Source organism: Apis mellifera, linkage group LG5, assembly GCF_003254395.2.
Source record: "Apis mellifera strain DH4 linkage group LG5, Amel_HAv3.1, whole genome shotgun sequence".
Lineage (NCBI taxonomy): Eukaryota > Metazoa > Arthropoda > Insecta > Hymenoptera > Apidae > Apis > Apis mellifera.
The window spans coordinates 10831701-10859569 of NC_037642.1; the positions used below are offsets into that span (position 1 = coordinate 10831701).

Consider the following 27869-nt stretch of genomic DNA (forward strand, 5'->3'; position numbering starts at 1 on the left):
TTAACTACTTTTCAACGATTAATCCCCTCGTCTTCATCTTAACTCGTCTCCGAAAATTTCCACGAAATATTTCTCAAAACGATTCCCTTTTTCCTCCGTGATCGACTTAACGAGCGAAAATAGGGAGGCGATCGGCCGATCTCTCGAGAGACAAAGAGGCGGAGGATGACGCGGGGCTGGAGAAGGGAGGAGAAGAGGGGAGGGGGGAGAGTTAAGGACGCAGACGAGTGAACGCGTTCGATGGTTAACCACCACGCTCTCCGCGCATACCGCGACAAAATTAGCGACCAACCGAAATAATTTACCCCCCGAACAGGGTCTTCGTTTCGCGAATGACCCTGAAAACCGACATGGAGCGGCCGCGTTCCTTCGTCCACATCATCCGCGCCCATTATCATCCCGTTTTTCTCCACCTATTTTTTTACTTTATACGAACAAAGAAGAGGATTTTTCCGATTGATTAAGAAGGAGAGAAAAGAAAAATGAATGAATGGCGCGAGAATAAAAATTTTGCAGAAATCGAAAGAGTTAGGTTAATTTATTTCCCTTGCGAAATATTTTGAAAGAAGTTCCCTCGGTTACTTAATACTTTTGCATCGAGTTGCTTCGTCGCTAATTAGACGAACCTGCAAAAATACGTGTAAATATCGGGATGACCGGAAATGAATTTCAATTTTCGCGCGTATTATTAATTAATCGAGTACAACGAGCAGCTCGTGTGATTTCGTTGAATCTAACGATACGTTCCTCTCCTTGGTTTTTCTATGGACAAAAATTAATTGCGAGATGCGCGGTGTAATCGAAATTCATAGAGAAGTACGGACGTCATTATACGAATGATTCATCAGCTAACTGGTTAAATAAGCAGTCAATATCCGTTTCTACGAAACGTCGATCCGATCTTTGTAAATCGTCACCTTTCACTCGAAGTTTCTTTTTTTCTTGTCACTTTCGAAGAATTTTTCCTTCCCCTTTTCCCGGAATGGAATCGCGAACAATTACAGGTCAACAATTGTTAACGAATCGTTCGCCTGATCCTTTTATGAAATCGTTTAACAACAATAAAGATCAATCGTTTAAAAATAGACGGCGCGGAGTTAAAAACAAGACGTGGACCGAAATAGAAATTGCGGCCAATTTTACGAGGATTACTCATCATCGATAAGGATTATCGTCGATTTAAAGGGGGAAAAAAATCGGGTATTTTTAGTGAGAAATATCGATGTACCAGCGGTTGATACACACACACACGCGTATTTTCAATCGTATATCAATGAGATATTCGAGTAATCGGATGTAGTAAGATGCGCATTATTCGAGGGTTTATCGAATGTATGAAAGAATAAGAAAATAGGAGGGGAAGGGTACGAAGTAAAATTTGTCGGTTGCATCCACCCTTCTCTCTCCGTTGAAGCGGTAACCTGCAGTTGTAGCGCGGCAATAGAGGCCGGAGCAGAGCCAGTCTGCGCGAGTCTTTCGAGCGGTGAGCGTCGCGTTCTATGCCCGCTCTGTCGGTTTCGTTCGCTGTTCAATCGAAACCGTCTCTTTTCCCACTCGTCTTTCGCTCTTCCACGCGTCGTTCGCAAGAGAATTTGTCGAAACGGCCGATTTCGGGGTCGATTTTATTCGATCGAAGCAGAAAGTAAAAGATAAAAAGAGAAGGGAAGAGAAGTAGATAAATTCATCGGAAACATTCCAGCACAGATGGTCAGAGGTGAGTAGAATAAAAATTTGAATTGAATCGAATATTTCTTTATCGAAATATTTCTAAAAAACGAGAAAGGAAAGGAGATAAAGATTGGAAACACGGCGACACGAGGCTCGGAGTGTGCAAATATGTGTGAATGTTCGAAAGAAAGATTCCGGTGTGCAATTACAGCTTTTTTGACGGGTAACGTTTTGTTATGAAAATATTCGAGTTTGAAATCGACGCCGGGAATCTAGCGTGGAAACGTTACAACTGGTTCTAAACGGCATTGACGTTTATCCGGTGCAATAATACGAGAGGATACCTATATTTACCTTTGCTCTCTCTCTCTCTCTCTCTCTCTGTCGCCTCCGACTTCTCTCTACGCTCTTCTTTGTTCCTCCTTTCGTTCGGCTCGCAGAAGTGGTCACGGCTCGTGGATGTTTTGTGTACAGGTCGTATTGTCTAAGGTCGCGAAGCACTCAAAACACGATTCTCGCGTGGAAGGTCGTCGGTCCACAATCTTCTACCGAATAAAGAAAATTCCTTCTACGTTACGGATCGGAAATATAACGTGCGATCTTTTCAATCGTACATTTGATTAAAGGAGACATTCTTCTTCGCTATCGCGGTTAATATCCCCGTTACGTTATGCATTATAACGTAACATCGTAACATCGATTGGTTGAAATAGCGCTCGTTCGATTCCGTTAAAAATCGAATTTGAAGATATTTAGTCCGCGTAGTAACTGCTTAATTAATCGTTTTATCAACGAAACGGATGTAAGCTCTATGGGGCCAAGGTTCTGGTCGGAATCGAGTTCGTCGATTCTATTTTAAAGATCGGGATACCACCTTCTCCATACGCCACTATATCGGCCCAATCATCGCCGACGGTTTGCATTTAGCAATCGATAATCGTGATCCATCATCAATCGAGAATGAGGTATCGGAAATAACGCGCATATTTTTTTCGATATATATATAACGTGTTCTTCGACCTTGTCGAAGTTTTTAACCGGTGCTATTAGGAGCAAGGGTGGAATATTGAGGAAAGTATTAATTAAAATTCGCGTGGTTCGTGACGTAGGATATGACGTGTGCAACGTGCACGTGTAAATGGACTCGATTTGGTCCGCTTCCATCGGATAAATTTGCATACGTCGTTCGTGTAAAACGGTCGGCCCGCGAATAATATTTTTATACCGAACCGATCGATTCTTTTTTTTTTTTTTTCAAACGAAAAAACATTTTATCCGCGATTTGTCGTTTCGTTTGCTGCTCGTTTCGCAATTGTTCCACGAGACAATACTGTATGTATGGTGTGGTGGCACGCCGATCGATCCTTCTCGTTAAATAAAACGAGACGGTGCGATTTACGTAAGAAAATCGCTGTAAAATCGTGTAATATAAATTAAATGATTTACGAATGAAGATAATATCGCGTCAACGTTAACGTCACAATGATATCATTTTCCAATTGCTTTCTTTCTCTCGAAGAAAAAAACTGATTTAACGTAATAACGAAATCTTTTACCGTGTGTATATATATAGAAACGTTTTTGGAAAAATTACGTTTCCATCACTAATTCTCGAAGAAAATCCAGAAGATAAGATGTTTTATTACGTTATATATATCGAACATGAATATCGCTAGTCTTCGATATGCGCGCTCGTTGTCTTGAAATAAACGAGGGCTTCATTTACGCATCATGTCCTTGCCGGAGACGCGTGTCAACGATATATAAGACGAAACACGATTATGCGTTCCTTATGGGAGGAGGACAATCGAGTCAGTGTAATAATCTTGACTCGATTCCCGAAAAACGTTCGATTCGTTTCGATCGGTTCTGCCTCGGAGAGGAGAATTTTATCACTTGGCAGGGAGAACAAAGCCGTGGTTTCATCACGTTGAAATTAAATAGCGTGTAATAATAATTCTAACGATACGTCATACGGAGATTCGCAATCGTCACGATAGAGATATTTGATTGGCGATAAATTAAACGCTTTACTATTCGATGACAAAAAATCGTATTCGAACTAAACGATTTAACGATTGTGTTTAATAAATGTGTTGTCTCGAATCCATCCTTTTGATGGATCTGATTAAAAAAGAATTTTTTTTCTCTCCATTAGAATTGTTCAATTCGCTCTTTGTTTCAGGATCGTTGCCTGATATCGCAGTGACGATGGCATCGGGAAGAGAAATTTACGGTGCATTCAGGTAAACAATCGCAAATTTTTTTTTTTCTTCAAAACAAACGCGACGCAAAAATCTGATACGATTCCAAGAATTAATGATTAAAACGATTTGATTTGGATTTTATAAGTAATTTTAACGCTGGATAAAAAAAAGTGTCAAAAATAATTAGAGATAACAATTGTTCACGTAATAATAAAAATAATAAAAAAACGGCAAAGTCAATATTAATCCCTGGATCGGATCGTACCTAGGAATAGATTTGGTTATCCTGACCGAATCGTGAACACATTTTCAAACGCGCAATCGAAAGTCTGTTATTTCTAGAATTTTCGTGGGTGTATTTCCAATATTCTATAATCGGTTTAATAGAAAAGTCAGCCCGAATAATAATAATAATCGATGTCATCGAATAGTACGACGATATGCTTAATTTCAATTTTCGTAGATTAACGTTAAAAATCGTGTCGGAGAAAACGATTGTATTTTTATCAAAAGCTATATAAGCAATCCTAATCCAATGTAGACCATTATAGACCGTGACGCAAATTAGAAGAATTTCTAATTTTTTCCTCTCGCGATAAAACGTTCCTCCATCCGTAATTAAATTGAGAGATATTTATTTCTGTAACAGTAAATAAAAAAATTCTACTCACTATACTTATTGTTGTTTCTTTTGTTTTCGTAAAATTATTCAAATAATTATATTATTATTATTATACGGTGTTTTACGTAAAATCAATTCGTTACAGCCTAGACTAGGTACTTCAGTACCAATGACGTAACATTGACGCAAGCGACAATTGTTGCCACTAGAATGCTGCAGGGCAGAACGTCGATAGTTTAGACCAACTACGAAAATCACGTCCCTCTTAGCGACGAAACCTGCTAGCTTCTCGAAACCCAAATTCGAAACGTAGATTCGACTGCCTGTTAAACGTACCACTAATAAACCATTGGTAAACAAACATTCGATACAGATTCGATATTTAATATTTAAATTCAATTTTAAATTTATTAATCTTGTTCGAAATTAATATCACTAGATTTTAGTTTAACCAGATCTCGAGAGAAAAATAATGTCGGTATTCATTGAAAAAAAATAAGATAAAATGTAATTGTTAAGTATAAAAAAATATAGATAAATAAAATTCAATTTATCCTCGTCTATTTTTACGATATCCGATTTTCTAGATTCGCAACAACAACGTAACAGTAAGAAAAAAAATGCATCGAAATTTTAACATTTTTTTTTTCTTAATTTACAGCTTGATCGTTGACGATGTCGATTCCCATTCGATATCAAGCGAGAACTCGGATTTGGATGGTTTATCGAATGAAACTAGTTCCCAAAACTCGTCCTCCCAAACGCCATTGGACAGTCCAGGCGGGCCTAGGGAAAAAATCAAGCAGATGCAAGTGGAGGCCGAAACTAGGAGAGGGGAATTTGCTAGATTGCTTGAGGAACACGCTCAGGTAGTAAGAAAATTAAAGATGATGGAGGCCGAGGAACAACTCTCGGCAACTGGGAACGTTGTTGGAGCCACGCACGCGTGATTCCATCGTTAACAATCGTCGTAAAACAATTGTGAGGATTGGGACCACCACCGCGCCTACGCGATACACGATACGCCGATTCTTTAAGTGCGAATTGGAAATTTAACGGAAAGTGTTGTGTGGATTTAATGAATAGTTTTGTGCGTTTATTATAACAAATAACGATGATTCAAAATAGAACAATGAGAAATGTAAGAGGAAACTATTTTTTAAAACAAGCGTATATTTCTATAGTCTGAAAATTATTATCTGTATAATTTCTATAAGAATTGAAATTTCTTGAGATTACTTTTTAAACAACGATAATACATTACCAAAATGGGATAGCAAAAAGTGTGCAAATTGAAGACAAAATCCTTGATCACTGCTTATTCGTAGGAAATATGATTAGAAATCTTATCACTATGACGAAAATCGCGTCACAATTGAAGAAAATATTTAAATGCGAAACGAACTTTTTGCCCCTCTATGTAATTTTATACGAAACGCTACAGCGTTTGCATGTTCGTTTCTATTTATATTGAAACGAATCTAATAATTCGTAAATTCGTGTATAGATATGTAAAAGTAGAAATGATCGAGCGAAATTTGACAAAATTTGTTGCTCATTGCTTTAAAATTTGGCAAAAAAATATGTATTCAAAATTGACTAATTAACGGGAACGTATTCTCGATTTGCGTTTATCACGAAGTCTGAAAAACTTCTTCTTTAAGACAATAATAAAAAAAAAAACATACATTCGGTATACATTCTTTATAATCTTGAAATAATCAGGATTAATGTATCCGATATACATACGCAGCAAAAATGGCTGGCCTAAATATGTAGTACAAACTTTCAAAAAAAACAAAGAACAAAGTATAATACTAACTAAAAATAACGAGGAGTTTGAGTTTTAGTACTGTTTTCAATAAATCATCATTTTGTAGAACATTTTCGTTTCCAAAAGAAAATGTCGAAATTGTAACTATGTAGTAAATAAGTAGTAAATAAGTACAAGCTTCTACATTTTATAGCATTGTATATTTAAGTGTTCCATATGTATAAGCGAGTAATTTTATATACCATGGAAGCATATATAGATTCGTATGATAGCATAGGATTCTAAGCCTGCCGTAATACACGTCAACTTTTTGTAAATAGAATTCTCTTTTAATATAAATGCATCGTTTAAGATGTTCATCCACAAGAAGCCTTATAATATACGTAGTTACACATTTAAAAAAAAGAAATCATTATTGAGAACCTTATTTTACGATTGTTATAACATATATATAAGGTTCGCATTAAATACGGACCAAATAATCACGAGTATAATCTTTTTTGTCTCTATGTGCACATTGCGTCAGGTTTTTATTGATATAAATTAGATATTATTAGGCATTTATAGAAATATGCATATATACATATGTATTATAAAAAAATATATATATATATAGAGAAACATTTAGTTTATTGTTAAGAAATTTTTCAACATAATACGTCAAACATATAATGTAAAAGAATTTATCTTTTTTTTTTTTTTTTAATGATATTTAAAACATATTTTAAATTAAAAAGATTAGTTTTAGTATTAAAAGTATATTCATTCAATTCAATGATAAAGAAGCTTATTTTGAAGAATGCAAATTATTGTTTTGTTATCATGTTTGTCAACATAGTATGTAATAAAAAATGAATATTATGTATTGAAGATATTGCTAGTCTAAGTACAATAACTTCATATAATACAAACAAATATGTATTATAAATTATGTAAAGTGTATTTAGATGTAACTAAAATTATAAGTGCTGTATATTGAAAAAAATATATACTTTATTCAATTAGATATATACATTTCTTATCACAGAAATTATTTTTGATTTTTTATAATCACGTATATTTTTTATGACATGATATCTTGTTTAACTTAATAATGCCACTTAAATATACGATTATTTTAAATTAATATAATTAAATAATAAAAATAATGTCAAATATTTAACATTTGTCCAATAATTAATGTGTGAATTCAAACATCGTGATAATGCGAATATCAGAAAAAAAAAACGAACGTTCGTACGATTCCGATCTTAATTGTGCAAGCCTTACACTCGAAATAATACAATGTTATTAAAAATTAGTGCATTCAGAAATAAAAACGGGGGGGAAAAAAAAATAATGGAAAACATTAACATAACAGCAAAAATGAACGAAATTATAAAATGAAAATATTCGTCTCGTATTCTTAATATTATAATTACATATATATGATAAAACATCACTTATACATATAAGGCTTGTACTCTGTCAGAATCTCATGCTTCAGGTAATCTACGTTGGGCTGCCAATAGCATCATTCTATGACTTAATTTAACATTATGATCTCTTAAATATCTTATTAAATCCGCTTGTTTTTCAAGCAATTCTTCTAAATTAGATTCTCTATGATGATAACCTACTTCATTACTACCTGCATACGTATCTTGAGTAAAAGAAGATAACCATTCTTCTCTAGCAACATCAGCTGGTGGACGTAATCGATTAAATCTTAAAACTTGTTCTATAAAATAATGTTTACACTTTTGAGGCTTTATATATTATAAATATTTTCAATATCTTTTTTTATACTTACTAATATAATTTATATAAACTGGTACGATAATTATAAGTTCCAATGTAGTCAAGAGCACTATATAATTTAGAGGTGTGAACCATTCTGATGCACGACAATATTGTTCATAGTTAACTTTATGTGTGTGATGCAAAAACACAGCCAATAATAAATAACATGTTATCCATAACGATGCTATGAAAAGAGGTGTTCTTATTTGTTGGTATGTTGATTGATAAAAATCAAGATATCCATAAATACGAAGCTTATGATGTTTTCTTTTTACTAAATGATCTGTTAACATTATTAACAACCAATATGCACAGTGAAGATATAAGTATATAAAATATGTATCACATTTATTATTTTCTTCAGGCCATACAGCTATAAATATAATTCCTGTAATTTCTAAAGACACCTAAAATTTCAAACATACATATAATATTTATTATTGTTATTATTGTTTGTTTTATTAAAGAAATTAATACTTACACCAAATATAAGAGGGATAAATGTAATTAAAACAGTATCCAATTTATGAAAATGTTCTTCTTGAGAAGTTAATACAGGTTGAAGATATTCTTCGTCATCCATGTTATGAGATGAGTCAAAATATACAGCTCCCTACAATACAATTTTGTATTCATACATTTTTGCAACCATATAATATGCTATGTAAAATTCAGTACAGTCATAATGTTATAATAATATAAATATATATTTTAAATTATGAATAATAGACTCATAAAAGAAGGTTATGTTTATGTTACATTGAGACTAATGAAAATAGAATACGAAATAGAATAATTTCATTGGAAATATTATTTCTGTTATACTCACACTACCTGATGTATTTAAATTTCTAATAAGACTGACCATTCCACCATAGAAAGATAAAATAAAACAAGAAAATTACACTTTTCACTATCAGAATTAAATTAACATTTTTTTTGTGTTAATATATAGCATATACTAATAATAAATAGCAAGAATAAATATAATCAGAATTTTATCAGAAATTTTATATCAGAATTTAATGTATATAATAACACACGATATAAATCATTTAGAGTCCAAGTTTAATTTACGTATAACGGAACATAGCTGCAATACGTAGCGTAAGATCAAAATGTCTACTAAAGATAGAAATTATATGAACATCGTTCATAAGATTTGATTTAAATTTTATATAAATTAATTGAAAAAAATTATAATTTACATTACACAATGTATTATTAACCTTGTTTTTAAATTATATTTATTAATGTGCATTTAATTAATAAAAATTTATTTTATTTGTATATACAAGAATAAAAATAGTTGTGCATATGTATACAGTGTTTGATAAAAAAAAATTTTAATAAAAGTTCATAAAAATAAGACGTGATAGAAAATGTAATAGTCCCTAATAATTCAGAAATACCAAATTTCTGTATGGATGCTGACATTAATCAGAGGATGCTGAACAAATATACACAGGAAGCGTCGAACTTTATTTTAAAAACACAAAATAAATCTTTAAATATAGTATTATTTCAATAAATGTAGTATCATTTCATATATATAATCACATCTTCGAATATAGAATGATGGTATCATTTTAAAAAGATCTTTACAATTCAAATAAAAGTTCAAATATATAATTATATTAATGATTAATAGAAATAAATCTTAGATCGATGTTCGCAAGTTTCACTTGCAATGTAGAAAAAAAAAAAAAAAGAAAAAAGAAAAAAATAAAACACAATATACGATGGAGAACACAACCTAAATGAACGATTATATTAATTTTGATCATAGTTAAAATTTGTCAAAATTTACTGTGAATTTATTTCTATAAAATTAACAAGTATGTTTGGACGACAAATTTTCTTAAAGCCTGTAGACAATCAACACGATGAAAGACGTAATGATTATATTCGACAATTATCTCCAAGTCAAGGACATGGAATACCATTTACTGAACTAATAAGCGTACCATATTTAAGAAATGATGGATTAATGCTCGATTTAAATTTCATTTTTATCGACGATGATCATGTTCAATCAAATAATCTAAATAATCTATATTTTCAAACGTTAGTTTTATATATATATATACACATATATATATAAAACAAGAAATTTGATCTACTAAATTAAATGAATTATTTATTCAAGGAAATATATAATAAATTATTAATCACGTTTTAGTAACCGTGGAAATATATCTAATCGATATTTATTGGAATATATAAGACAAATGAAAGAAAGATATCTATTTATGGAAAGAGAATTAACAAGAGCAAGAATGTTAATCCCAATAATATCGCGTAATACCAATGCCGTGCATCAATCGGTATTTTAACCATTAATATTTTATTAGTTGTGTAATAATAACATTTTTTTTTTTTCGTTCATTTACCTTTATTTTTCCAAAGGCACAAACAGACATAAATTGGAACGAATGTTCCCTCACGAAATATGGACATTTTCTTGGAACTTCCTCAAAAAATCAATACAAAAAGAATCCAGAGCAAATTAACGTTTCATCGAGAAGAAAACATTATACTATGAAAAGAAATAAAGAAAATTCAATCAGAAAGACTCTGACTGATTCAGATTGGATGAAACATAGGATTTCTTCACAAGTATTCGCCCAGAAAAGAATAACAGAATGTTGAATATTTCTTGAAATTGTTTAATTTTCCAATATATCTTTATTTTTTCTTTAGAATTTACAGAATGATATTTACCCTATAAAAGAGCCTGATAGCAATACATTTCAACCAAGATCATTAACTAGCAATTCAACCACTGTTTGTTCAATGCATAATATAGCTGTGATTCTTCCACAAGATTCAATTCAATTAAATGATCTATCAAAACACAAACAAGCTGAATCTAAAGTAATTAAAATGATATCAAAGTTAATATTATGATAACAAAATGTTTGATAATATAAGATATATATATACATATATGTATTTTTTAAAATATATTTATAGATAAACGTTGATATCCATAAAACTGCCGATAAATTAGATTCTGATGAATCTAAAATTATTTTTGGAAATTCGAAAAAATATTTCAATCCGTTTGAAACTCGAAAGGTAGGTTAAGATCGTACGATCGAATTTTTTATACCAGTTTTTAATCACTATTAATAAAAACGTATTAATAAGACAATTTAATATACTTAATTTATTTTATTTTATAAATGATTCGAAATTATTATAATTATTAACGGCGAAAAGACGTCGATGGAAATATGCCAAAGCTTTGACAAGAAACACGAACCGGAAACGTCGAACTATACTGACTTCGATGTTAAACACGAAGATTGTACACAGACTAAACCTGCTGTAAATACACCAGAATTTCGACCAATAATGGGCTCGAAATTTAATAATGATATTTCCGATCAATCCACATCTCACTGTCAACAACAGAATATCAATTCTGAGGAAAAGTGTATGTTGAAAAAAATTGAATTTTTCCTAATATACGAATTACGTGTAATATCGAAAAAATAATTTTGGTACTTTTTTTTTCTTCTTTTTGGTATTCGTGAAATGTTTCTAGGTAATCGTAATTATTGGAACAATTACGCGAAAAAGTTACCATATGGTAGAGCACGTGCCAACGATTCATCGAGACAATTTACGCGAATTGTTCAAAAACAAAAGAAAGAAATGCATAAGAGAATACCGACCCCGCGTAGCAATGTTCATACCGCTTATACGCCTATGACACAACCTTCTACCTGGAATTCCATGTTAGATCCCAATGGCTTTACCATTCAATTATTAAGGTATAATAAAATAAATAAAGAAAGAGAAATTTTGATCATCTATATATTTCTTTTCACTCTATAGACTCGCAGTGTTACTTTACGCTCCAGCATTGATGCCGGCGTTAAATTCATTGATCGCGCGACAAAGCATTCAAACAACAATCCCCCATTTCGAAGGTTCGAACGATTTGTTGACGCAAATTTTCACAATTTTGAACAATCAACAATGCGTGCCAAATTTATCGTACGCGCCAAATCCTAGAATGGACGAAAACTCTCGACAATTTCGAGAATCGAGTACCCACAATTCATCGGCTCAATCAAATTCCGAGGTAACAATTCTATATTTTATATATGTATATATATATAAAAATCATTTACAAATAATGTATAAAGTAATTACGAAAATTTTCTTGTTAGAATCTTACGAAACAATTTCAAAACGATACTAATAGAGTAAAAACTTTCGATAATAATCAATTCGAGAAAAATTCGATCGCTGTTAACACCTCTTTAGAGATATGTAGTTGTAACAACGTAAAACAATCGTCCTCGCAGTCGTATAATAAAAATATTTTACACGAAGAAGAAAATGAAAAATTGGTTTATACGTGGACCAGCAAAAAATCATCGAAATCGTCGGAAACGGTAATGTCAGAGAAGCCGATATTGAAAAATGAACAGAATAAGGAGAAAGTAACGGAGAAACAGCAAGAGAATCCTGAATTTTTCGATAATTGGTTAATTCAAAAAGATCCTAACGTATGGGACGATCCAAAATCCAAATCTTCCAATATTTGGCAACAATACGTCAATCAATGATAATTAATTCCTACGAGAAACATCGAACTAAACATCTTCTTGATCTGATCTAAATTACAAAAACTGGAAAATGTATAATCACGGCTAATACGTAGTACGGCTTAAGGACGCTTGCGCGTGGTTCAAACACGTGGCAAAGGAAGGAACTTTTCTACGAACGTTTGTTCAGAATTGCAGTCTTACGAGCTTTCGCTGCCGAAGCGCATCCTATATAACACAATATAAATCTCTAAATTCATATATTCTATTTTGTAAAATAAAATTTTCTTATTTTTGTTTGTGTAATAATAATTTACAAAAATTTATTGGATATTGATTGAAAAATAAAAATTAATTGCAAAATCTATCTATCTACGTGTAATTGAAATTAAATTAATGGAAAATATCAACGAAAACGACCGGTTTTGATTTCACGAGTGAACTTTCTATTTTAAACTACTGTGAAATGTAAAAATTCTTATCTTTCTTCAAGAATGACCATGATAATAAGGATAAATAAAAAAAAATAAGATCTTAATATATAAGGATAAATAATAGAACGAGGAGAATGATATTGGAAAGGAAATTGGGTGAACGAGCAATTGGATTGGAAATTTAATTTAATTTTCTTAAAAGTTGGTTATAAAAAAGAAAGAAAGAAAGAAAGAAGTAAACAATGAGCAAAGAGGGAAGTAGTGATGGTGGTCAAGAAGCTGGTGGAGGAAATAAATCTCCGGGGAAGAACGAAAATGCGGATATTTTTGAAAATCGAGGTAGCAAGAAAATAATACGTTTGTTCACGGTAATGGCTTACATGTTCTCCGTAAGTTTCGTGGCCATTGCCTTGAGCGCATATTATTTAATTCTTTGGAAACCTCCGGATCCGAGGCTTCTGCGGAGGCCGATTCAATTTTTGTCGGAACCCGAAGTGCAATTCTTGTTAAGCGATCGAACGATCGTAGAAAAGGAATCTGCGAAGAAAGAATCCAAGCATTCGCTTTCCGGCCGTACCGGCGCGAACAATCTTTTCCACAATTACGACCACGTGAAAACACCGGATGAAAAATTGAACGAATCTTTGATCCTATTGAGGAACACATTAATCGAATCTTTGGAAAATAGAATCAATGATTCGAGTTCTCCTTCTTCTGCTCGGGATTCACTTGGGGAAAATTCTAATTTCTTTAATTACAATTCGTTTGAAAAAGGAAATATATCGTCAAACTTGAGAAAATCGAGGGAGAAAGATGCAAGACATTCCTCTAAAATTATGAATCGTATATTTAGTAATAATGGTACATCCCAGACATTGGAATCTCCGACTATTCCTGGAGATGAAGCGAAACGCGATCGTTTCACAACTGTTAGAAATTACTCCTTGTATCTTGAATCTGTATCTCGAGATACAGAATTCCCATCGGACGATCCGACGAGAAAAACTGTCGAGGATCAAAAACAAATGTACAAAGAAAAAAATGTTCCGTCTAATTTTAAAATAAGAATGGAAACATTTGATAAGAAGAAAGAGAAAGACGTAAAAACGACACGATATTTAAGAGATAATTCATTCGATGAAGGAACTATGATGGATAAAAGAAATCGTGATATCCGAGAAGATGATGAAAATCTTGCATACAATGTGAAACCTGCGATCAATTTGAATAGAGTAATCAGTACAGATTCTTCCAATAATTTCGAATTTCCAAATCGTCTGCAACACGAGCGATCACTAATGAAATTAGCAGATTTCGCGTTAAAATTCAAAGGTAATTTTTTTATGTTTAATTTTTTAATTTTTATTTAACTTTTAAATGTATATAATATTGATAATAATTATGTAATTTATTACGTTTGAGTGAAAAATATCATTAATTTTACAAGCAACATACACTTGACGCCTATCTCGATAAAGAAAAATATAATATTTCGTTTTAAAAAATCAATTAAAACCTTAGAAAAAAAATGTAATCGATGGATTGACCTATAACGATTATCCGTATTGCCCGCGTAATGACGAGAATAGGATCAGTCGATCTATTATGGCTTCTTTAATGCTATATCTTTTTAAAGATTATATTTTTGTTGAACAATTATATCATATAAATTTTTTTCAATTTAAGTAATTTTAAAATCTAAAAAATAATATGCATATAAATTTAAAAAAAAAGTACTATTTATTTTTTTCTATATGCTTTTATTATTATTATTATTATTTTTATTTTTTCTTAAGATATGTAAAACTTCTATCGAATAATGAATCGTTAATCGAAACTATGTTTATCAAGGAATGATCGAAGAATAATGCTATTAAAATAAAGGAGCGCCTCCTTTGTAAAACGAGAACGTTGTCAAAGTCGCCTTACCTTCGAAACGAAAATCTTGTTTAAGCTTTAACTTAAAGTTTATAGGCTCTGATATTAGCAACACCTATTCTTGATATTTGTAACCTTCGAATTATATCCATGAAATGTGAATATAACGTATACAGGGTGTTAATATATTCGTGGAACATCTCTTTGGAGATATCGATTCTAAAATAAAAATTGGTATACAAAAATATAGGTTATTAAATGATAAATTGAATTAATTGAAGTTTGCACTAAACAAAGCAAGACGAAAATAGAGCGAGACCGTTCTCTGTCTTCATTACACTTGTTGTAGTATTTCATTCTCATCTTGCTTCATCTAATGCAAAGTTAAATTGCTTGTTTAATAAATAATTTAACAAATAAATCTCAATCGATATTTTTATGTATCAACTTATTTATTTTATCCTTTAGAATCGACCCACAAATATATTAACACCCTATATATATATATATGCTTAGAAGAGTATTAACTTCGAAGCAGTATTTAAACCTAAACTTACATAAAATACTTGTGCAACATTTTTAGTCATTTCTTTATCATTTTTATGGAAGTATTTTCATTTGAAATTAAAATGACTTTTATTCAACTATATCTTGTGAAATTTTTTTTTGATTTATTACATTATGTATATATTTATTGTGTTTGATATAATTTAAATTTTTATCAATTTTATCAAACTTTATTCTTTTTTAATTAAAGCATTAATTAAAACATATATAATCTAATAAAATAAAATTCTAATCAAAAACAATTAAAGAAAAATCAATATATAATATTATTAAATAGATATATTTATATTAGAAATATAGAATAAAAATTTCATTAAATGGCTACATTTTAATACATATATTAAAATAATATTACTCAGCGTATCGGTTTTAAGGACATTTTTCTCTCAACGAATCCCGTAAAGTTGAGCAACCCTTGAAGCTTGTAAAACGAAGCACAATGAGTCAAGGTTCTTAGACTTGCGCAGTGAAAGCTCGTTTATATCATTGGACGAACATATCTAATAGTTATACTAGTAAATGTTGATTTGTTAGTCAAAAACGAAAATAGTAATAAAAAACGGTGGAAATGTCAACAGTAAGAAAATGGATATTGCATCCTTGAAATCTCATATTCTTTTTAATAAATTATCGTGAAGTTTAAATATTTTTTTGTCACTAGTTGTTCAACATCTATTATATTCACTTGGGAACGCCCCACTGGTAAACAAAACTGATTTTTATTTTGGAAAATTCGTAAATCAGTAAAAATAAAATCATTGTATATTTTTAACATATGGGTTATGAAAATAATTAGTACAAAATTATTCAAAATACTCCATCGTACATACGTAACCTGTCGAATGTAAAAACATTCTTCATAAGAGTGTATAATATAAGAAATATAGTAAAATTTAGTACACATTTTCATAAATTAAAAAAAAAAATCAAAAAAACTATTAAAAAAATTTAAAAGATTTGAAGAAAATAATGTTTTTCTAATTCAAAATCCCTTTTGAAATCTTTTGAAATCTTTTTCTTCGAATCATCATGGTTACAATTATTATTATTCTATGAATATTTAATACTCAATAAAAATTGAAATGTTATGATGTTAACTGAAGTTATCAGAACTAAAATATAAATTTAATTTCAATTTAATAGTTCTGAAATTGAAAATTAAATAAAGTAAATTAAGAATGCAGTTACCGCGCAAAATGAGCGCCCAAAATGTAATGGCAAGTATTAGTCGTACATTAGGAAATCGAGAACATAAACCGACAGGTAATGAAATTCGATTTGCGGGAGATGAAAGGAAAGATAAACTTTACGAGCCAAAGCACAAACAAAAATTGGTACGAGTATTAACAGTAGTAGCTTATGTTATATTCGTTAGCATGGCAGCAATTTTGTTATCGTTATATTATACTTTCTTGTGGGATCCTAAAGATGTTGTCAGAAAAAACATGAAATCAGAATGCAATGTAAAACCATCTCTCACTACTCCTTCTATTATAAATGGTAAAAATAAATTTTAAAATCATTGAATTGTTGCGATCTTATTATTATTATTAAAAAGCTAATTTGAACGTCATAAAACTAATGCTTTTTTCTTTTTCAGAAACGCAGGTAGAAAAAATGACAAAATCGATGACAATAGCGAATGAACAAATTTCTTCATCGGAAATTATGAGTACTCCTCAACAACAAAAGGATCTGTTAACTATTTTAACAGAAATTGCTGAAACGTCATCGACTACTACCCCGTTAATAATATCTGAAGATTTACAAACTAATTTAAGTACAGAAACCAAAGAAATATCTACAAAAATACATTCAAATATTAATTAATTTGCTAGAATAATATTAAAAACTATTAACAAAAAAAAATAATCAAATTTTATTATCAGAATCTTTGATTTTATTATGATATTTATTTAATAATTTTGACTAAAATAATTTAAATTAGTTTTTAAATCTATATATTTTTTAACTTTTGCAGAGATGAATTTTTAAACCGAATTATAATTATTTATTGAAATAATTTTCTTACTGCAATTGAATAATTGGGTGATAAAATCTTAAAAATGAACAATCATTTTATATTTTTCCTTTAATTTATTTTTAAATTATATACTAGTAAAAAATTAAATAAAATAGTAGAAATTAAATAAAATATTTTTCATTATTAATAATATAAACTGCAATACTAAATTTTTATATATAACTAATAACGTCAAGAGTGATAATATACAATTGACATTAAAATAATTATATAAAGTTGTATAAAATATTTACAATATATTTTTGTTCCCTATTCACCAGTCATAATCATGTGAATAGATTTTTCTGAGCCAAGCATTTGATTGGCTCTTTGAGTACCCACAATTGCAGACAATTGCATAATATCATATTTACAATATAAAACAGTAACTGTCATATTACTTTCAGACCCTGAACGTGGATTTTGATTAGCTTCTTGCATTAAATTGCACATCTCTGTATAAAATTGAGGAAAAATTGGTGGTGCATAAAATATAATATGTCTTATACCTTTTACTCTTATTCTACGAAAAAAATGAAATCGTTCTGAATATAGAAGAAAATGTGCATCGCTATGAAAGAACATGTCTCTTGCTCTTGCTACTTTTGCATCTTTGGAATATTCACAAATTTGTACAAAACTATATTCTTCTTTTTTGAAATAATTACGTAATTTTACAAAATCAAAATAAGATGGTATAAAAATCAGTGTATGATTCATAATTCTATCCTTATACTGAGGAAGTATTTTTGTTATAAAGAATTCCATTCTATATTCTAAGGCATGAGAATGACTTAAAGTTTCAAATTTGTGAAATACTTGTGGAATCTGCAAAGCTATTTGACAAATAGATCCAGAAGAAATAGAATTTATTACTTTTACTTTTCCTGCATAATTGTAACATTTCTTATTAAATATTCCATAAATTTCAGGTACATGAATACTAGAAAATATTAATGTCTGTCTGTAATATTTAGTCCATCCATTTACACACCAACTTCTTATTCTAGAAAAATCTGTTCCATGAGAATCCTTAGGTTGTAAATGTAAATGATTTAATACATGTATCATGTGATCCCAATTTTGCATTAAAAATAATTCTGCTTGATCAAGAATTAATAATTCTATTGATGCCAAAAAATCATAATCTCTATCTGCTTCACCTTCTGCGCCTATTAATATTCTTAAACCTAATAGGGATGAAATTATTATATCGGAAGAATAAAATTCTGAGTATAATTTTAAGGTTTTTTTTGTAATAGCAATTCCTATTTTAAATGTATCATCTGTATTCCCTTGAAATGTCAATTCATAATCTTCAGGTTTTGGATTTCTTTTTGGCATTATTAATTTATCACCACTAAAATCTTCCATAAATCTCTTCTTATTCATTACAGAACCACCTTCATCTTCTCCAATTAAAATAGATATTAATAATTCAACAATTTTTAAACATGAATGTCTAAAAGGAACTATTATTAAAACTTTTGGTCTCACCAAACCTTGATCTCTATATTCATCTGGAATTTCTGTTATGTTTGTAGATTTTGATTTTATTTTTGCATTATGATGCAATACTTTTGTACGTGTTTTTAACACATGATTGATTGTATGCAAACAATACACAAATCTTATTTGATCAGCATTAGAAAATGTTCTTTCAGGATAATATAAATCTTGATAATTATTTATTATTGAAAATAATTCCTTTTGTAAAGGAGTCATAGCAGATGAATTTATATTTATATTATCTTTTATATTTGAATAATTCGCTTTTATGATATTACCATGAATTTGAGATTTTATATATAATTTATTCCATTCTATATTATCAATTAATTGAGGGATAGTACCACATTTAGCGAATTGTTTATGTTCTAAAACAGAAATATTAGATTTTTTTGTGTCTTTTGAATCTTCAAAAGATTTTGATATTTCACATATAAGATTGCCTAAAACAGGCCAAGTTATCTTTTGTGTTTCCATAATTTGTGGAACATTAGAAACTGCTTCATAAAGTTTATCACTTAAATCATCATGAAGATGAATTGAAAATGGATCTTTTAAATAACCAGCATCTTCTTGAGCTGTTTCTGGATCTTCTTCATCAATCTCTTTTATTTTAATGTCTTCATCACTTGTTGAATCTACCTTCTCATCTTTATTGTCCAATTGCAGTGTTAAATTATTGGTTTCTTTATCATTCTTACCAATATCATCATCCTTATCACTACATATATCACTTTCTGAATTAGAATCAATAGCAGTCATTTGTAAATTAGTAGTATTTGAAAATGAGGATAATAAATTTTGTAATGGATTTTCTTGTTCATCACCAGAACTATTACTTTCTATTTCCGATTGTTGTTGCAATTTTTCTTCTTCCAACATTTGTCTACGTTTTTCAATTTCCCTATTTTTAATATCGCGATCTTTGACATATGTTGCATCTTTTAAGTTAAATTTATTTTTTTTTGGCTTCGGTCGATCATTATAACGATGAAATTTTCTTTTTCCACGAAATGATTTTTTACCATGTGCCATTTTTATTTTTTTTAAGTAATGAAATAAAATTCACTCACGTGTGCTTTTTAAATGCATGAATATTTTTGTTTAATATGAGAATATATACACACATATTACATAATTATATATAAATTATACATATTTAAATTAAATTAATATATTTTAGATATATATATACTTTAATTTAATACAAAATAATTTAGTCTCAAACTTTGAGACTTTTTTTTACATATAACACATTCCTGAAGTTCTTCACGTCCATTTAGAAACATTATAACCGCTGAATTCAAATAACACAGAATATACATTATTATATACATTAATATACATATAAATATACATTATTTATTTAATGATTTTTTAAAAAATCATCATAACAGAAAGGTATTATAATAAAAAATATTATAATAGATATTAAAAACTACATATTACTAGATTATAATAAATTATAAAATAAAAATATATAATAATTTTAATTATATATATAAATTATACATATTTAAATTAAATTAATATATTTTAAATAAATAAATAAATATATATATACTTTAATTTATAACAAAATAATTTAGTTTCGCAAGTTTTGAGTATATATTACATATTCTTGAAATTTTTCTTTAAAAATATTATAACCGCTGAATTCAAATAACATAGATACACTATTAGTATCATTTATTCAATGATTTTTAAAAATCATTATAACAGAAAGATATTATGATAAAAAATATTATAATAGATATTAAATTATAGATATTAGATAATAAATAGATATATATAATAGATAGATATTAGATATTAGATTAGATAATAATACTTATAATAAATTATTAAATAAAAATATATAATAATTTCAAAGTAATATGTATATCTTCAAATAAAAAATAAATATGTTTTTCGATTCTATTTTCAAATGTCATGCGATTAATGTGTATATACACATATACATATACATAACATTCGAAAATAGAATAATTAAAAATATTAATTAATTAAAAATAATTATTTATTTTTTATTTTGATTTAATAACTTAATTTTCATAAATATGTATTATATTTAAATTAATGGCTTCATAATTAATTGCTGAGATAATTAAATAAATAATAACTATCAGTTTTCGTTAAATAATATATTATCTATTGATGTATTCTCAAATATTTATAAATACATAATATAATGTCACATACTATTATATATATTGTAAAAAATTATTACTAGAAAAAACTAAGAGAAACTTTCAAAGCGAATTCTCTATATCTAGATCACGTGACTAATGATTTTAATAGATAAATTATCGTTGATTATCGTGAATTTTTTAATTCTTATTTTTCATATTTATAATTTCATGAATTAGTATTTTAAAAAGTCATTACGTGATAAATAAAAAAATAATTATTATATGCGTTTTTAAAACTTAGAATAATATATTTTAATAATTATATCAATACAAATATTCTTTTTATTATCTTTCCAATTCATGATTAAGCCATAATTTATTAAATAAAATAAGATTGAATTTACTATTGCAATTGAATATATGTTTTTGATAAGATAGAATGATGAAGAAATGCAGGAAGAAAAAAAAAGTGAGCAAAATTAATTAACCCTTTACTTAGTTGTTTACAAAATATCCGGTTCCTGACAAGCTGTCGGAGCAAATGAATTCAGGCGAGTAGGCGATGCTGCGCGCGCAATAATAACACGGCGCCGACAGTGCCGTGCATTCTTTAATTTTACTTAATTTCAAACATTATTATATTATTAAATTATAAAAAATAAAAATTATAATGTATATTCAAATTAATTATATAGTTTTAGAATATATATATATATATTTAATTGTATCTAATTATATTAGATATTATGTTATATATAATTTATAAATCTTTATACAAATCTTTGTTACTTTTATATCATTAAAAATGTATTGAAGATATTAGATTAATATTCATATTATTAATATTTCTAAAAGTATTAGATTAAAATATATAATTTTTTATTAATTATATTTTTAAAAATATTAATGTTTAAAACAATGAATATTTTTAATTTTCGTATTAAATTATTTATTTAATATATATATATATGAATTCAGTTTTACATTATATTCGTTATATGAATATAAAACGAACATCAGTATGGTGGGAGACAGAATTACCCTATACGAGGTTGAGAGTATGAGCTGCGGGTCGTAAATGCACGACGAGCAGTTTCGATATAGAACTTGGGGCGCCTTTAACAGCGGTTGTATGAAGAACCGGTAAGCTGTGATTATTTGGGAATTTTTCAATACAAGAAACTGCCCAATTGATATTTGATAGTTTTTAAAAGCTTTTGAACAAGGAATTATCAACAGACGTATAGAAAGGCAGAAACCAACGCAGATTTTTTCGTATCTGATGAGCTCCTCCGTCGCACCGCTGGTGGTAAGATGGCTGTGCAGTTGGATGGAGGAGGGAAGGAGGACTTGAAAACACAGTTTGTCACGCGGGAAGGAACTTATAAGCTAATGACTTTGTCGGAGTATTCAAGGCCAAATAGGGTCGGTTACACCAATAGTCAAGGAAGCGCATCCGTTAGAGTGTCTTTTGTAACTTTACCGGATCCAGCGGATCCTACGGGTACGCAAGGACTTGGTGATCGAATGTGTTTCAATTTTGGCAAAGAGCTTTATATTTATGTCTATCGAGGAGTTAAAAAGGTAATTCAGACTCTTCTCATAACTAGTGTATTTGTTGTTATATTTATATTTAATTAAGCATGGATTCATCAAAACCTAACCTCGAAAATGCATACTAAGACTCCATCTTTGCATCATCACCACACCTAACATAGAAAATTTTCTTTGCATATAAAATTATATTTATTAAACTTATTTTTAATTTAATGATTACTCTAAAATCAAATACATTAATTATTTATAATGATAATCTTTTTACTTGATTTAAAATATAATACAAATGTCATTTAATTCTCACTTATGAAATATTTTTATTAATATAAATAATTTTATGTTTTAATACTCAATATTATTTATTGATATAATATATATTAATTAATAAAATATTAATATAATTAAAAAATTAATAATGCAAATATTTGCTGTAAATATATATATATTTTTTTAAATATTTACTTTAATAAAATTTTATATTTAATAATTAAAAATAAAAAATTTATTATTTTAAAAAATAAATAAATAAATTTAATTAATTACAAAAAAAATATTTTTGAATTATCTTAATTTAAAAATATTATTAAAATTTAAAATTAATTTTATATAAAAATGTTTCAGGCTGTGGACTTAAATAAACCAGTGGATAAAAAATTATATAAAGGAACTAATCCAACTTGCCATAATTTTAATCAAACAACAGCTACTGCAGACAGTGCACCATTATTAGTTGGTTTCTCTACAGGGCAAATTCAATTGATAGATCCAATAAAAAAAGAACTTAGCAAATTATATAACGAAGATGTAGGTAACTTATGATATATTAAAAGTAACAAATTATATCAAAATGATATATATTTCTCTCTAAAATTTTTGATTATGTAAGGAGATATTATATATTCCTAATACAATCCTTAGATTATAAAAACATTTATTAAATATAAGTTGATAAGTTATATAATTTTATATATTGCTATTACTGTAAACATTATCAAAAGATATTTTCAAATATTATTAACAATTTTATTAAATCTCTATATAATATGAATCTGTTATTTTTTTTAAATATGATATATAAAAATGTTAGTTATAAAAGTTTAACTTTTACTTCATGATACATGTATTTCATAATTAATATTTTAATTAATATTTTAAATTATTCTATGTAATATTTAATTTTACTAAATTTTACTTAGATTTTATATGATTTCATTAAATAATGTTAATTAATTTATAATTATTTTAAACTATATTGATTTACAATAACTAAAATATAATATAATGCAATAATCTAGAATATAATTATTTTTTAAAGTTAAATTTAATATTTCTTTGATATTTCTTTTTAATAAATTAAATATTTTTAATGTTTCAGAGATTGATAGACAAAAGCAAAGTAACATGTATAAAATGGGTTCCTGGATCAAATAATCTGTTCTTGGTATCACATAGTTCTGGACAACTATATTTATATAATGAAGAACTTTTATGTGGTACAACAGCTCCTCACTATCAATCTTTTAAATCAGGAGATGGTTATGCCATATATACTTGTAAAACAAAATCCACAAGAAATCCTTTGTATAGATGGGTAATAGGTGCAGAAGGATGTTGTATAAATGAATTTGCCTTTAGCCCATGTGGTTCAAATTTAGCAGTTGTTTCCCAAGATGGATTCCTACGAGTATTTCAATATAATACAATGGAGTTAGTGGGTTCAGCTAGAAGTTATTTTGGTGGATTTTTGTGTGTATGTTGGTCTCCAGATGGAAGATATGTTGTTGTGGGTGGTGAAGATGATCTTGTGACAATTTGGAGTTTTCATGAAAAAAGAGTGGTAGCTCGGGGTCAAGGCCATCATAGTTGGGTAAGCGTAGTAGCTTTTGATCCTTATACTACATCTTATGGAGATCATGATCCAGACTTCAGTGGTTCAGATGATGAAACATTACCACATAATAATCATAATCACTATCATGAGAAGTCTAATCGTTTATCTACAACTTCACAAGGAATTCATTCAAACAGAAACTCTTGTGGTTCAGAATTAAGAGTGTCAGGTGGTACATGCTACAGGTTAGGTAGTGTGTCACAAGATACTCAGTTGTGTTTGTGGGATATTACAGAAGATGTGTTGAGACAACCGATATGTGCAAAGCAAAGGCCATCTGCAGCAGGTTCTAGCATTCTTCCTACATCTGCAACAATCAACAGTGGGAATGGTTCAACGACAAATCATCATTTGAACAATTCTAAACATAATAATTTGAATAATGTTAATTGCAAAGAAAACGCGAGTGGTAATAATGAAAGTAGTAATAATAGCATGAGTACAAATACAGCTGTGTCAACTGTAAATTCTTTGACACAAAGGTTAGCAGGGCTTGGCTTTGGTGAGCGTAAAGGTGATAATCATAAAAGGAACTTTAGCCTCACTATGAGAGGTAGTGGTGCATCTAATAGCACAATAATGCAAAATAGTGGTAGTGATAAAACTACCACTAACTCAAATACAAATAGTAATTTGAACAGTGTCAGTGGAAATTTAGTAGGTCCAAATAAGAAGGTTAGTTCTGTGATGGACGATCCTATGAGGTTGATAGGAACTGCCTGGTGCCCTAGGTTTGATGAGTGCCCAGTGCTAGAACCACTGGTGTGCAAGAAGTTGGCACATGAAAGATTGACTGAATTAGTGTTTAGGGAAGATTGCTTCGTAACAGCGTGTCAAGATGGATATGTCTACACATGGGCAAGGCCTGGTCACATGGTAGGTCCTCTCACCATCAGCAGCACTCTGCACAGGCCACATCATCATAGCAATCCTTACACCAACATTAATTCCTTGCGACCTAACGATCTATGATGTAACCCATCTTCAATTGTTATTGCAATTTTGTGAAGTAGGATTTTTTTTAGTAAAGAATTCTAATTTGTATATAAATAGAAATAAAATTTAAAATCATTATCATTATTCAATGAATGAAATAGGCAATACAATAATGTTTTGGACAATTCCTATTGTCTTTGTTAAATTATATTAGGAAATGAAAAATGTTCTTTTAGATACATAACTATTAAATGTGAAAAATATAAGAGGGTGATTTTGTTATTTTTCATCTTTATTAACAAATGTAATGAATATTGTTCTTGCGGCATCATGTCATAATATAAATGGTAAAATTTTTTAAATTTTAATTTGAGAATAAATGTATATTCTTTCTTATATTTACAAAAAAAACCTTAGTTTACATTTTATCCAAAGCAATATACATTATATTAAAAGGTGCCATTGGAATACAGATTGATATATAATACATTAAAGATTTAGCAATATCTTTTAGTTCATATTATATACCAATTATAGAAATGTACGGACGGATGATACTATGAATGGAAAAATCTATATTTCTCTACTATATATTATGAAATGCAATATTTCATATTTAACTTTTATGTATTTTGTAATTTAAATTTTCTGAAAAAAGAAATGAATTTATAAGATTTTTTCAAAATTTAATTATGTAAAATTTTAGTATTTTTTTTTATTGATGTATAAGAAAATGAATATAATTAAAATATATATAAAATATAAGACATTCATAGTATAAATCCATTCATATTTGTGCCTAATGATCATCTGGTCAAAATATATTCAATATAAATATTAAACGAGTACATTAGTATGATTATAAATAGAATATATTTATATTTGGTTTGCATCATTGAGAGTAATATTCTTTGCGCTCCATAAGATTTTGTAACAGGGCAGGCCCCTTAAATCCTTTTTTTCTTTCCTGTAAAGTGTTAGCTTAGCTTAGTAAATGATAGAAAGTCAATGAGTTATTTAGTGAAACTATTGTCCTGGATTATAATGATGTGACATTTAATCCTTTGTTGAAAACAATGAATTGCCTTGTTGTACAATAAAGCAAAACTTTGAATGAAATATTGCTGCTTGCTTCCTGCTTGAGTTTTATATAAAATGCAATGCAAGCTCCAGAAAAAAAATTGAATTGCCATATATGTATATATATATATATACATACATATATTTATATAAATTTTAAAATTTGTTAGAATTTCAGTTAATATTATCAGGTATGATTATATAATTATTTTTGTAAAAAAATATGTTAATTTAAAATATCTGATTCAGTTTCCTGGCGTTTTGCATAAAGCATTTCTATCATTAAATTACCCTATGTTCCTTTATGTTATAGTGGTTTAACTAGTTAAAATTTTTGTGATAATTTTCATATAGTATGCATTGCTTCTTTTATAGTGACAGTCTTATAATTTTATCAGAAGATGCTTGTGCTTGTTTCTTAAGCCGGTGGGACATTAATTTTTTACTTTCATTGGAAAGATTAATGTTCTGTACCATGCTTTGGCTGATGCAAGAGAATCATGGATGAATCTTCCCAGAATTTATCGCATGGTACGTATACATATGTGTATATAATAATTTAATGTTTTCTTGACTTGTTCATTGCTTCATTGAACAAAGTAATAGAATATGTCTTTTATATGCTCGTTCTAGTATTGATTATATTTTTATATTGCTATTATTGCACAATTCTTTAATGCACCTATAGAAACCATATTTATGTTTTAAATGCTTTCAATTATTTATAGAATTTTTTTAAAAATAAAATTACTTTTGGTAGTGAATTTTTATGCATTTTTTAATTACAGCCTGGAATAGGACAGGTTGGAAATGCTCTTCACGTTGTCAGTCCTGCAGAAAGTGGAGGTACTATAGTATAGCCAGAACCAGATATTAATACATTTTCAAAGCACGAAGAAGAATACATCCCATTAATGCGTGCATTACAATCTTCAAAAATGCAGTTTCAACCATATACCCATTATCGACATCTATATTACGTATGGCCAAGTGAAAATTATTCCAGTATTGTTTAAAAAAATAGATAATTCCAAAGCATCTAAAAATTGATTGCTTAAATTTTTTTTTTAATACCAATTGCCTTTCCTTTCCAATTTTTTTTTAACACAATAAAGATGTTCAAATTTCATAATATTATACAAATTTTATAAAAGAATTCAGCGAAAGTAATAAGTAAATTGTGTGTACATGTATATATGTATACATATGTATGTTGCTCTTATACACTGTACTAAATCATTCCA

General features: G+C 28.6%; 6 protein-coding genes and 1 long non-coding RNA gene across 12 annotated transcripts; 4 read left to right on the forward strand and 3 right to left on the reverse strand.

Moving 5' to 3' along the window:
- The first annotated feature begins 1428 nt into the window (after positions 1-1428).
- LOC727423 lies at positions 1429-6275 on the forward strand. The gene is made up of 3 exons (XM_001123131.5): positions 1429-1714; positions 3854-3914; positions 5159-6275. Exons 1-3 carry the CDS (start codon positions 1705-1707, stop codon positions 5445-5447), a joined length of 360 nt encoding a protein of 119 aa, XP_001123131.1. The 5' UTR covers positions 1429-1704; the 3' UTR covers positions 5448-6275.
- Positions 6276-7554: 1279 nt separating this feature from the next.
- Positions 7555-8949, reverse strand: LOC727420 (transmembrane protein 192). Of its 2 annotated transcripts, none has more exons than XM_006567723.3 (4): positions 8888-8949; positions 8535-8666; positions 8064-8460; positions 7555-7991 (listed from the first exon to the last, which is right to left on the reverse strand). In XM_006567723.3, the coding sequence occupies exons 2-4, from the start codon at positions 8634-8636 to the stop codon at positions 7747-7749; spliced, it is 744 nt and encodes a 247-aa protein (XP_006567786.1). In that variant the 5' UTR covers positions 8637-8666; positions 8888-8949; the 3' UTR covers positions 7555-7746. The 2 variants fall into 2 exon arrangements, with proteins under 2 accessions (XP_006567786.1, XP_001123128.1); XM_001123128.5 differs by having other exon boundaries at positions 8883-8935.
- A 421-nt stretch (positions 8950-9370) lies between these two features.
- Positions 9371-13227, forward strand: LOC727416. The gene is given in 8 exon segments (XM_026440644.1): positions 9371-10120; positions 10236-10380; positions 10463-10672; positions 10757-10930; positions 11030-11134; positions 11279-11835; positions 11900-12149; positions 12238-13227. Coding segments are annotated over 8 exon segments (2070 nt in total). The 5' UTR covers positions 9371-9893; the 3' UTR covers positions 12640-13227.
- LOC102654715 lies at positions 12820-17750 on the forward strand. Its single transcript, XM_006567719.3, has 2 exons — positions 12820-14384; positions 17098-17750. The coding sequence occupies exons 1-2, from the start codon at positions 13295-13297 to the stop codon at positions 17325-17327; spliced, it is 1320 nt and encodes a 439-aa protein (XP_006567782.2). The 5' UTR covers positions 12820-13294; the 3' UTR covers positions 17328-17750.
- Positions 17685-20320, reverse strand: LOC411603 (digestive organ expansion factor homolog). Its single transcript, XM_006567722.3, has one exon. It carries the CDS (start codon positions 20062-20064, stop codon positions 17791-17793), a length of 2274 nt encoding a protein of 757 aa, XP_006567785.2. The 5' UTR covers positions 20065-20320; the 3' UTR covers positions 17685-17790.
- Positions 20321-22208: 1888 nt separating this feature from the next.
- LOC411604 (WD repeat-containing protein 20) lies at positions 22209-27675 on the forward strand. Of its 5 annotated transcripts, XR_410949.3 has the most exons (5): positions 22231-22745; positions 23340-23522; positions 24094-25485; positions 27001-27156; positions 27414-27675. XR_410949.3 is itself a non-coding variant. In XM_016912417.2 (4 exons), exons 2-4 carry the CDS (start codon positions 22476-22478, stop codon positions 25579-25581), a joined length of 1941 nt encoding a protein of 646 aa, XP_016767906.1. In that variant the 5' UTR covers positions 22209-22304; positions 22401-22475; the 3' UTR covers positions 25582-26664. The 5 variants fall into 5 exon arrangements, 4 of the variants coding, with proteins under 4 accessions (XP_016767906.1, XP_016767905.1, XP_395074.4 ...); XM_016912417.2 differs by lacking the exons at positions 27001-27156; positions 27414-27675 and having other exon boundaries at positions 22209-22304; positions 22401-22745; positions 24094-26664; XM_016912416.2 differs by lacking the exons at positions 27001-27156; positions 27414-27675 and having other exon boundaries at positions 22216-22304; positions 22376-22745; positions 24094-26664.
- Positions 27099-27553, reverse strand: LOC107964512. The gene is made up of 2 exons (XR_001703159.1): positions 27377-27553; positions 27099-27307 (listed from the first exon to the last, which is right to left on the reverse strand). It is a non-coding gene; the product is annotated as an uncharacterized LOC107964512 (long non-coding RNA).
- Positions 27676-27869: the final 194 nt, after the last annotated feature.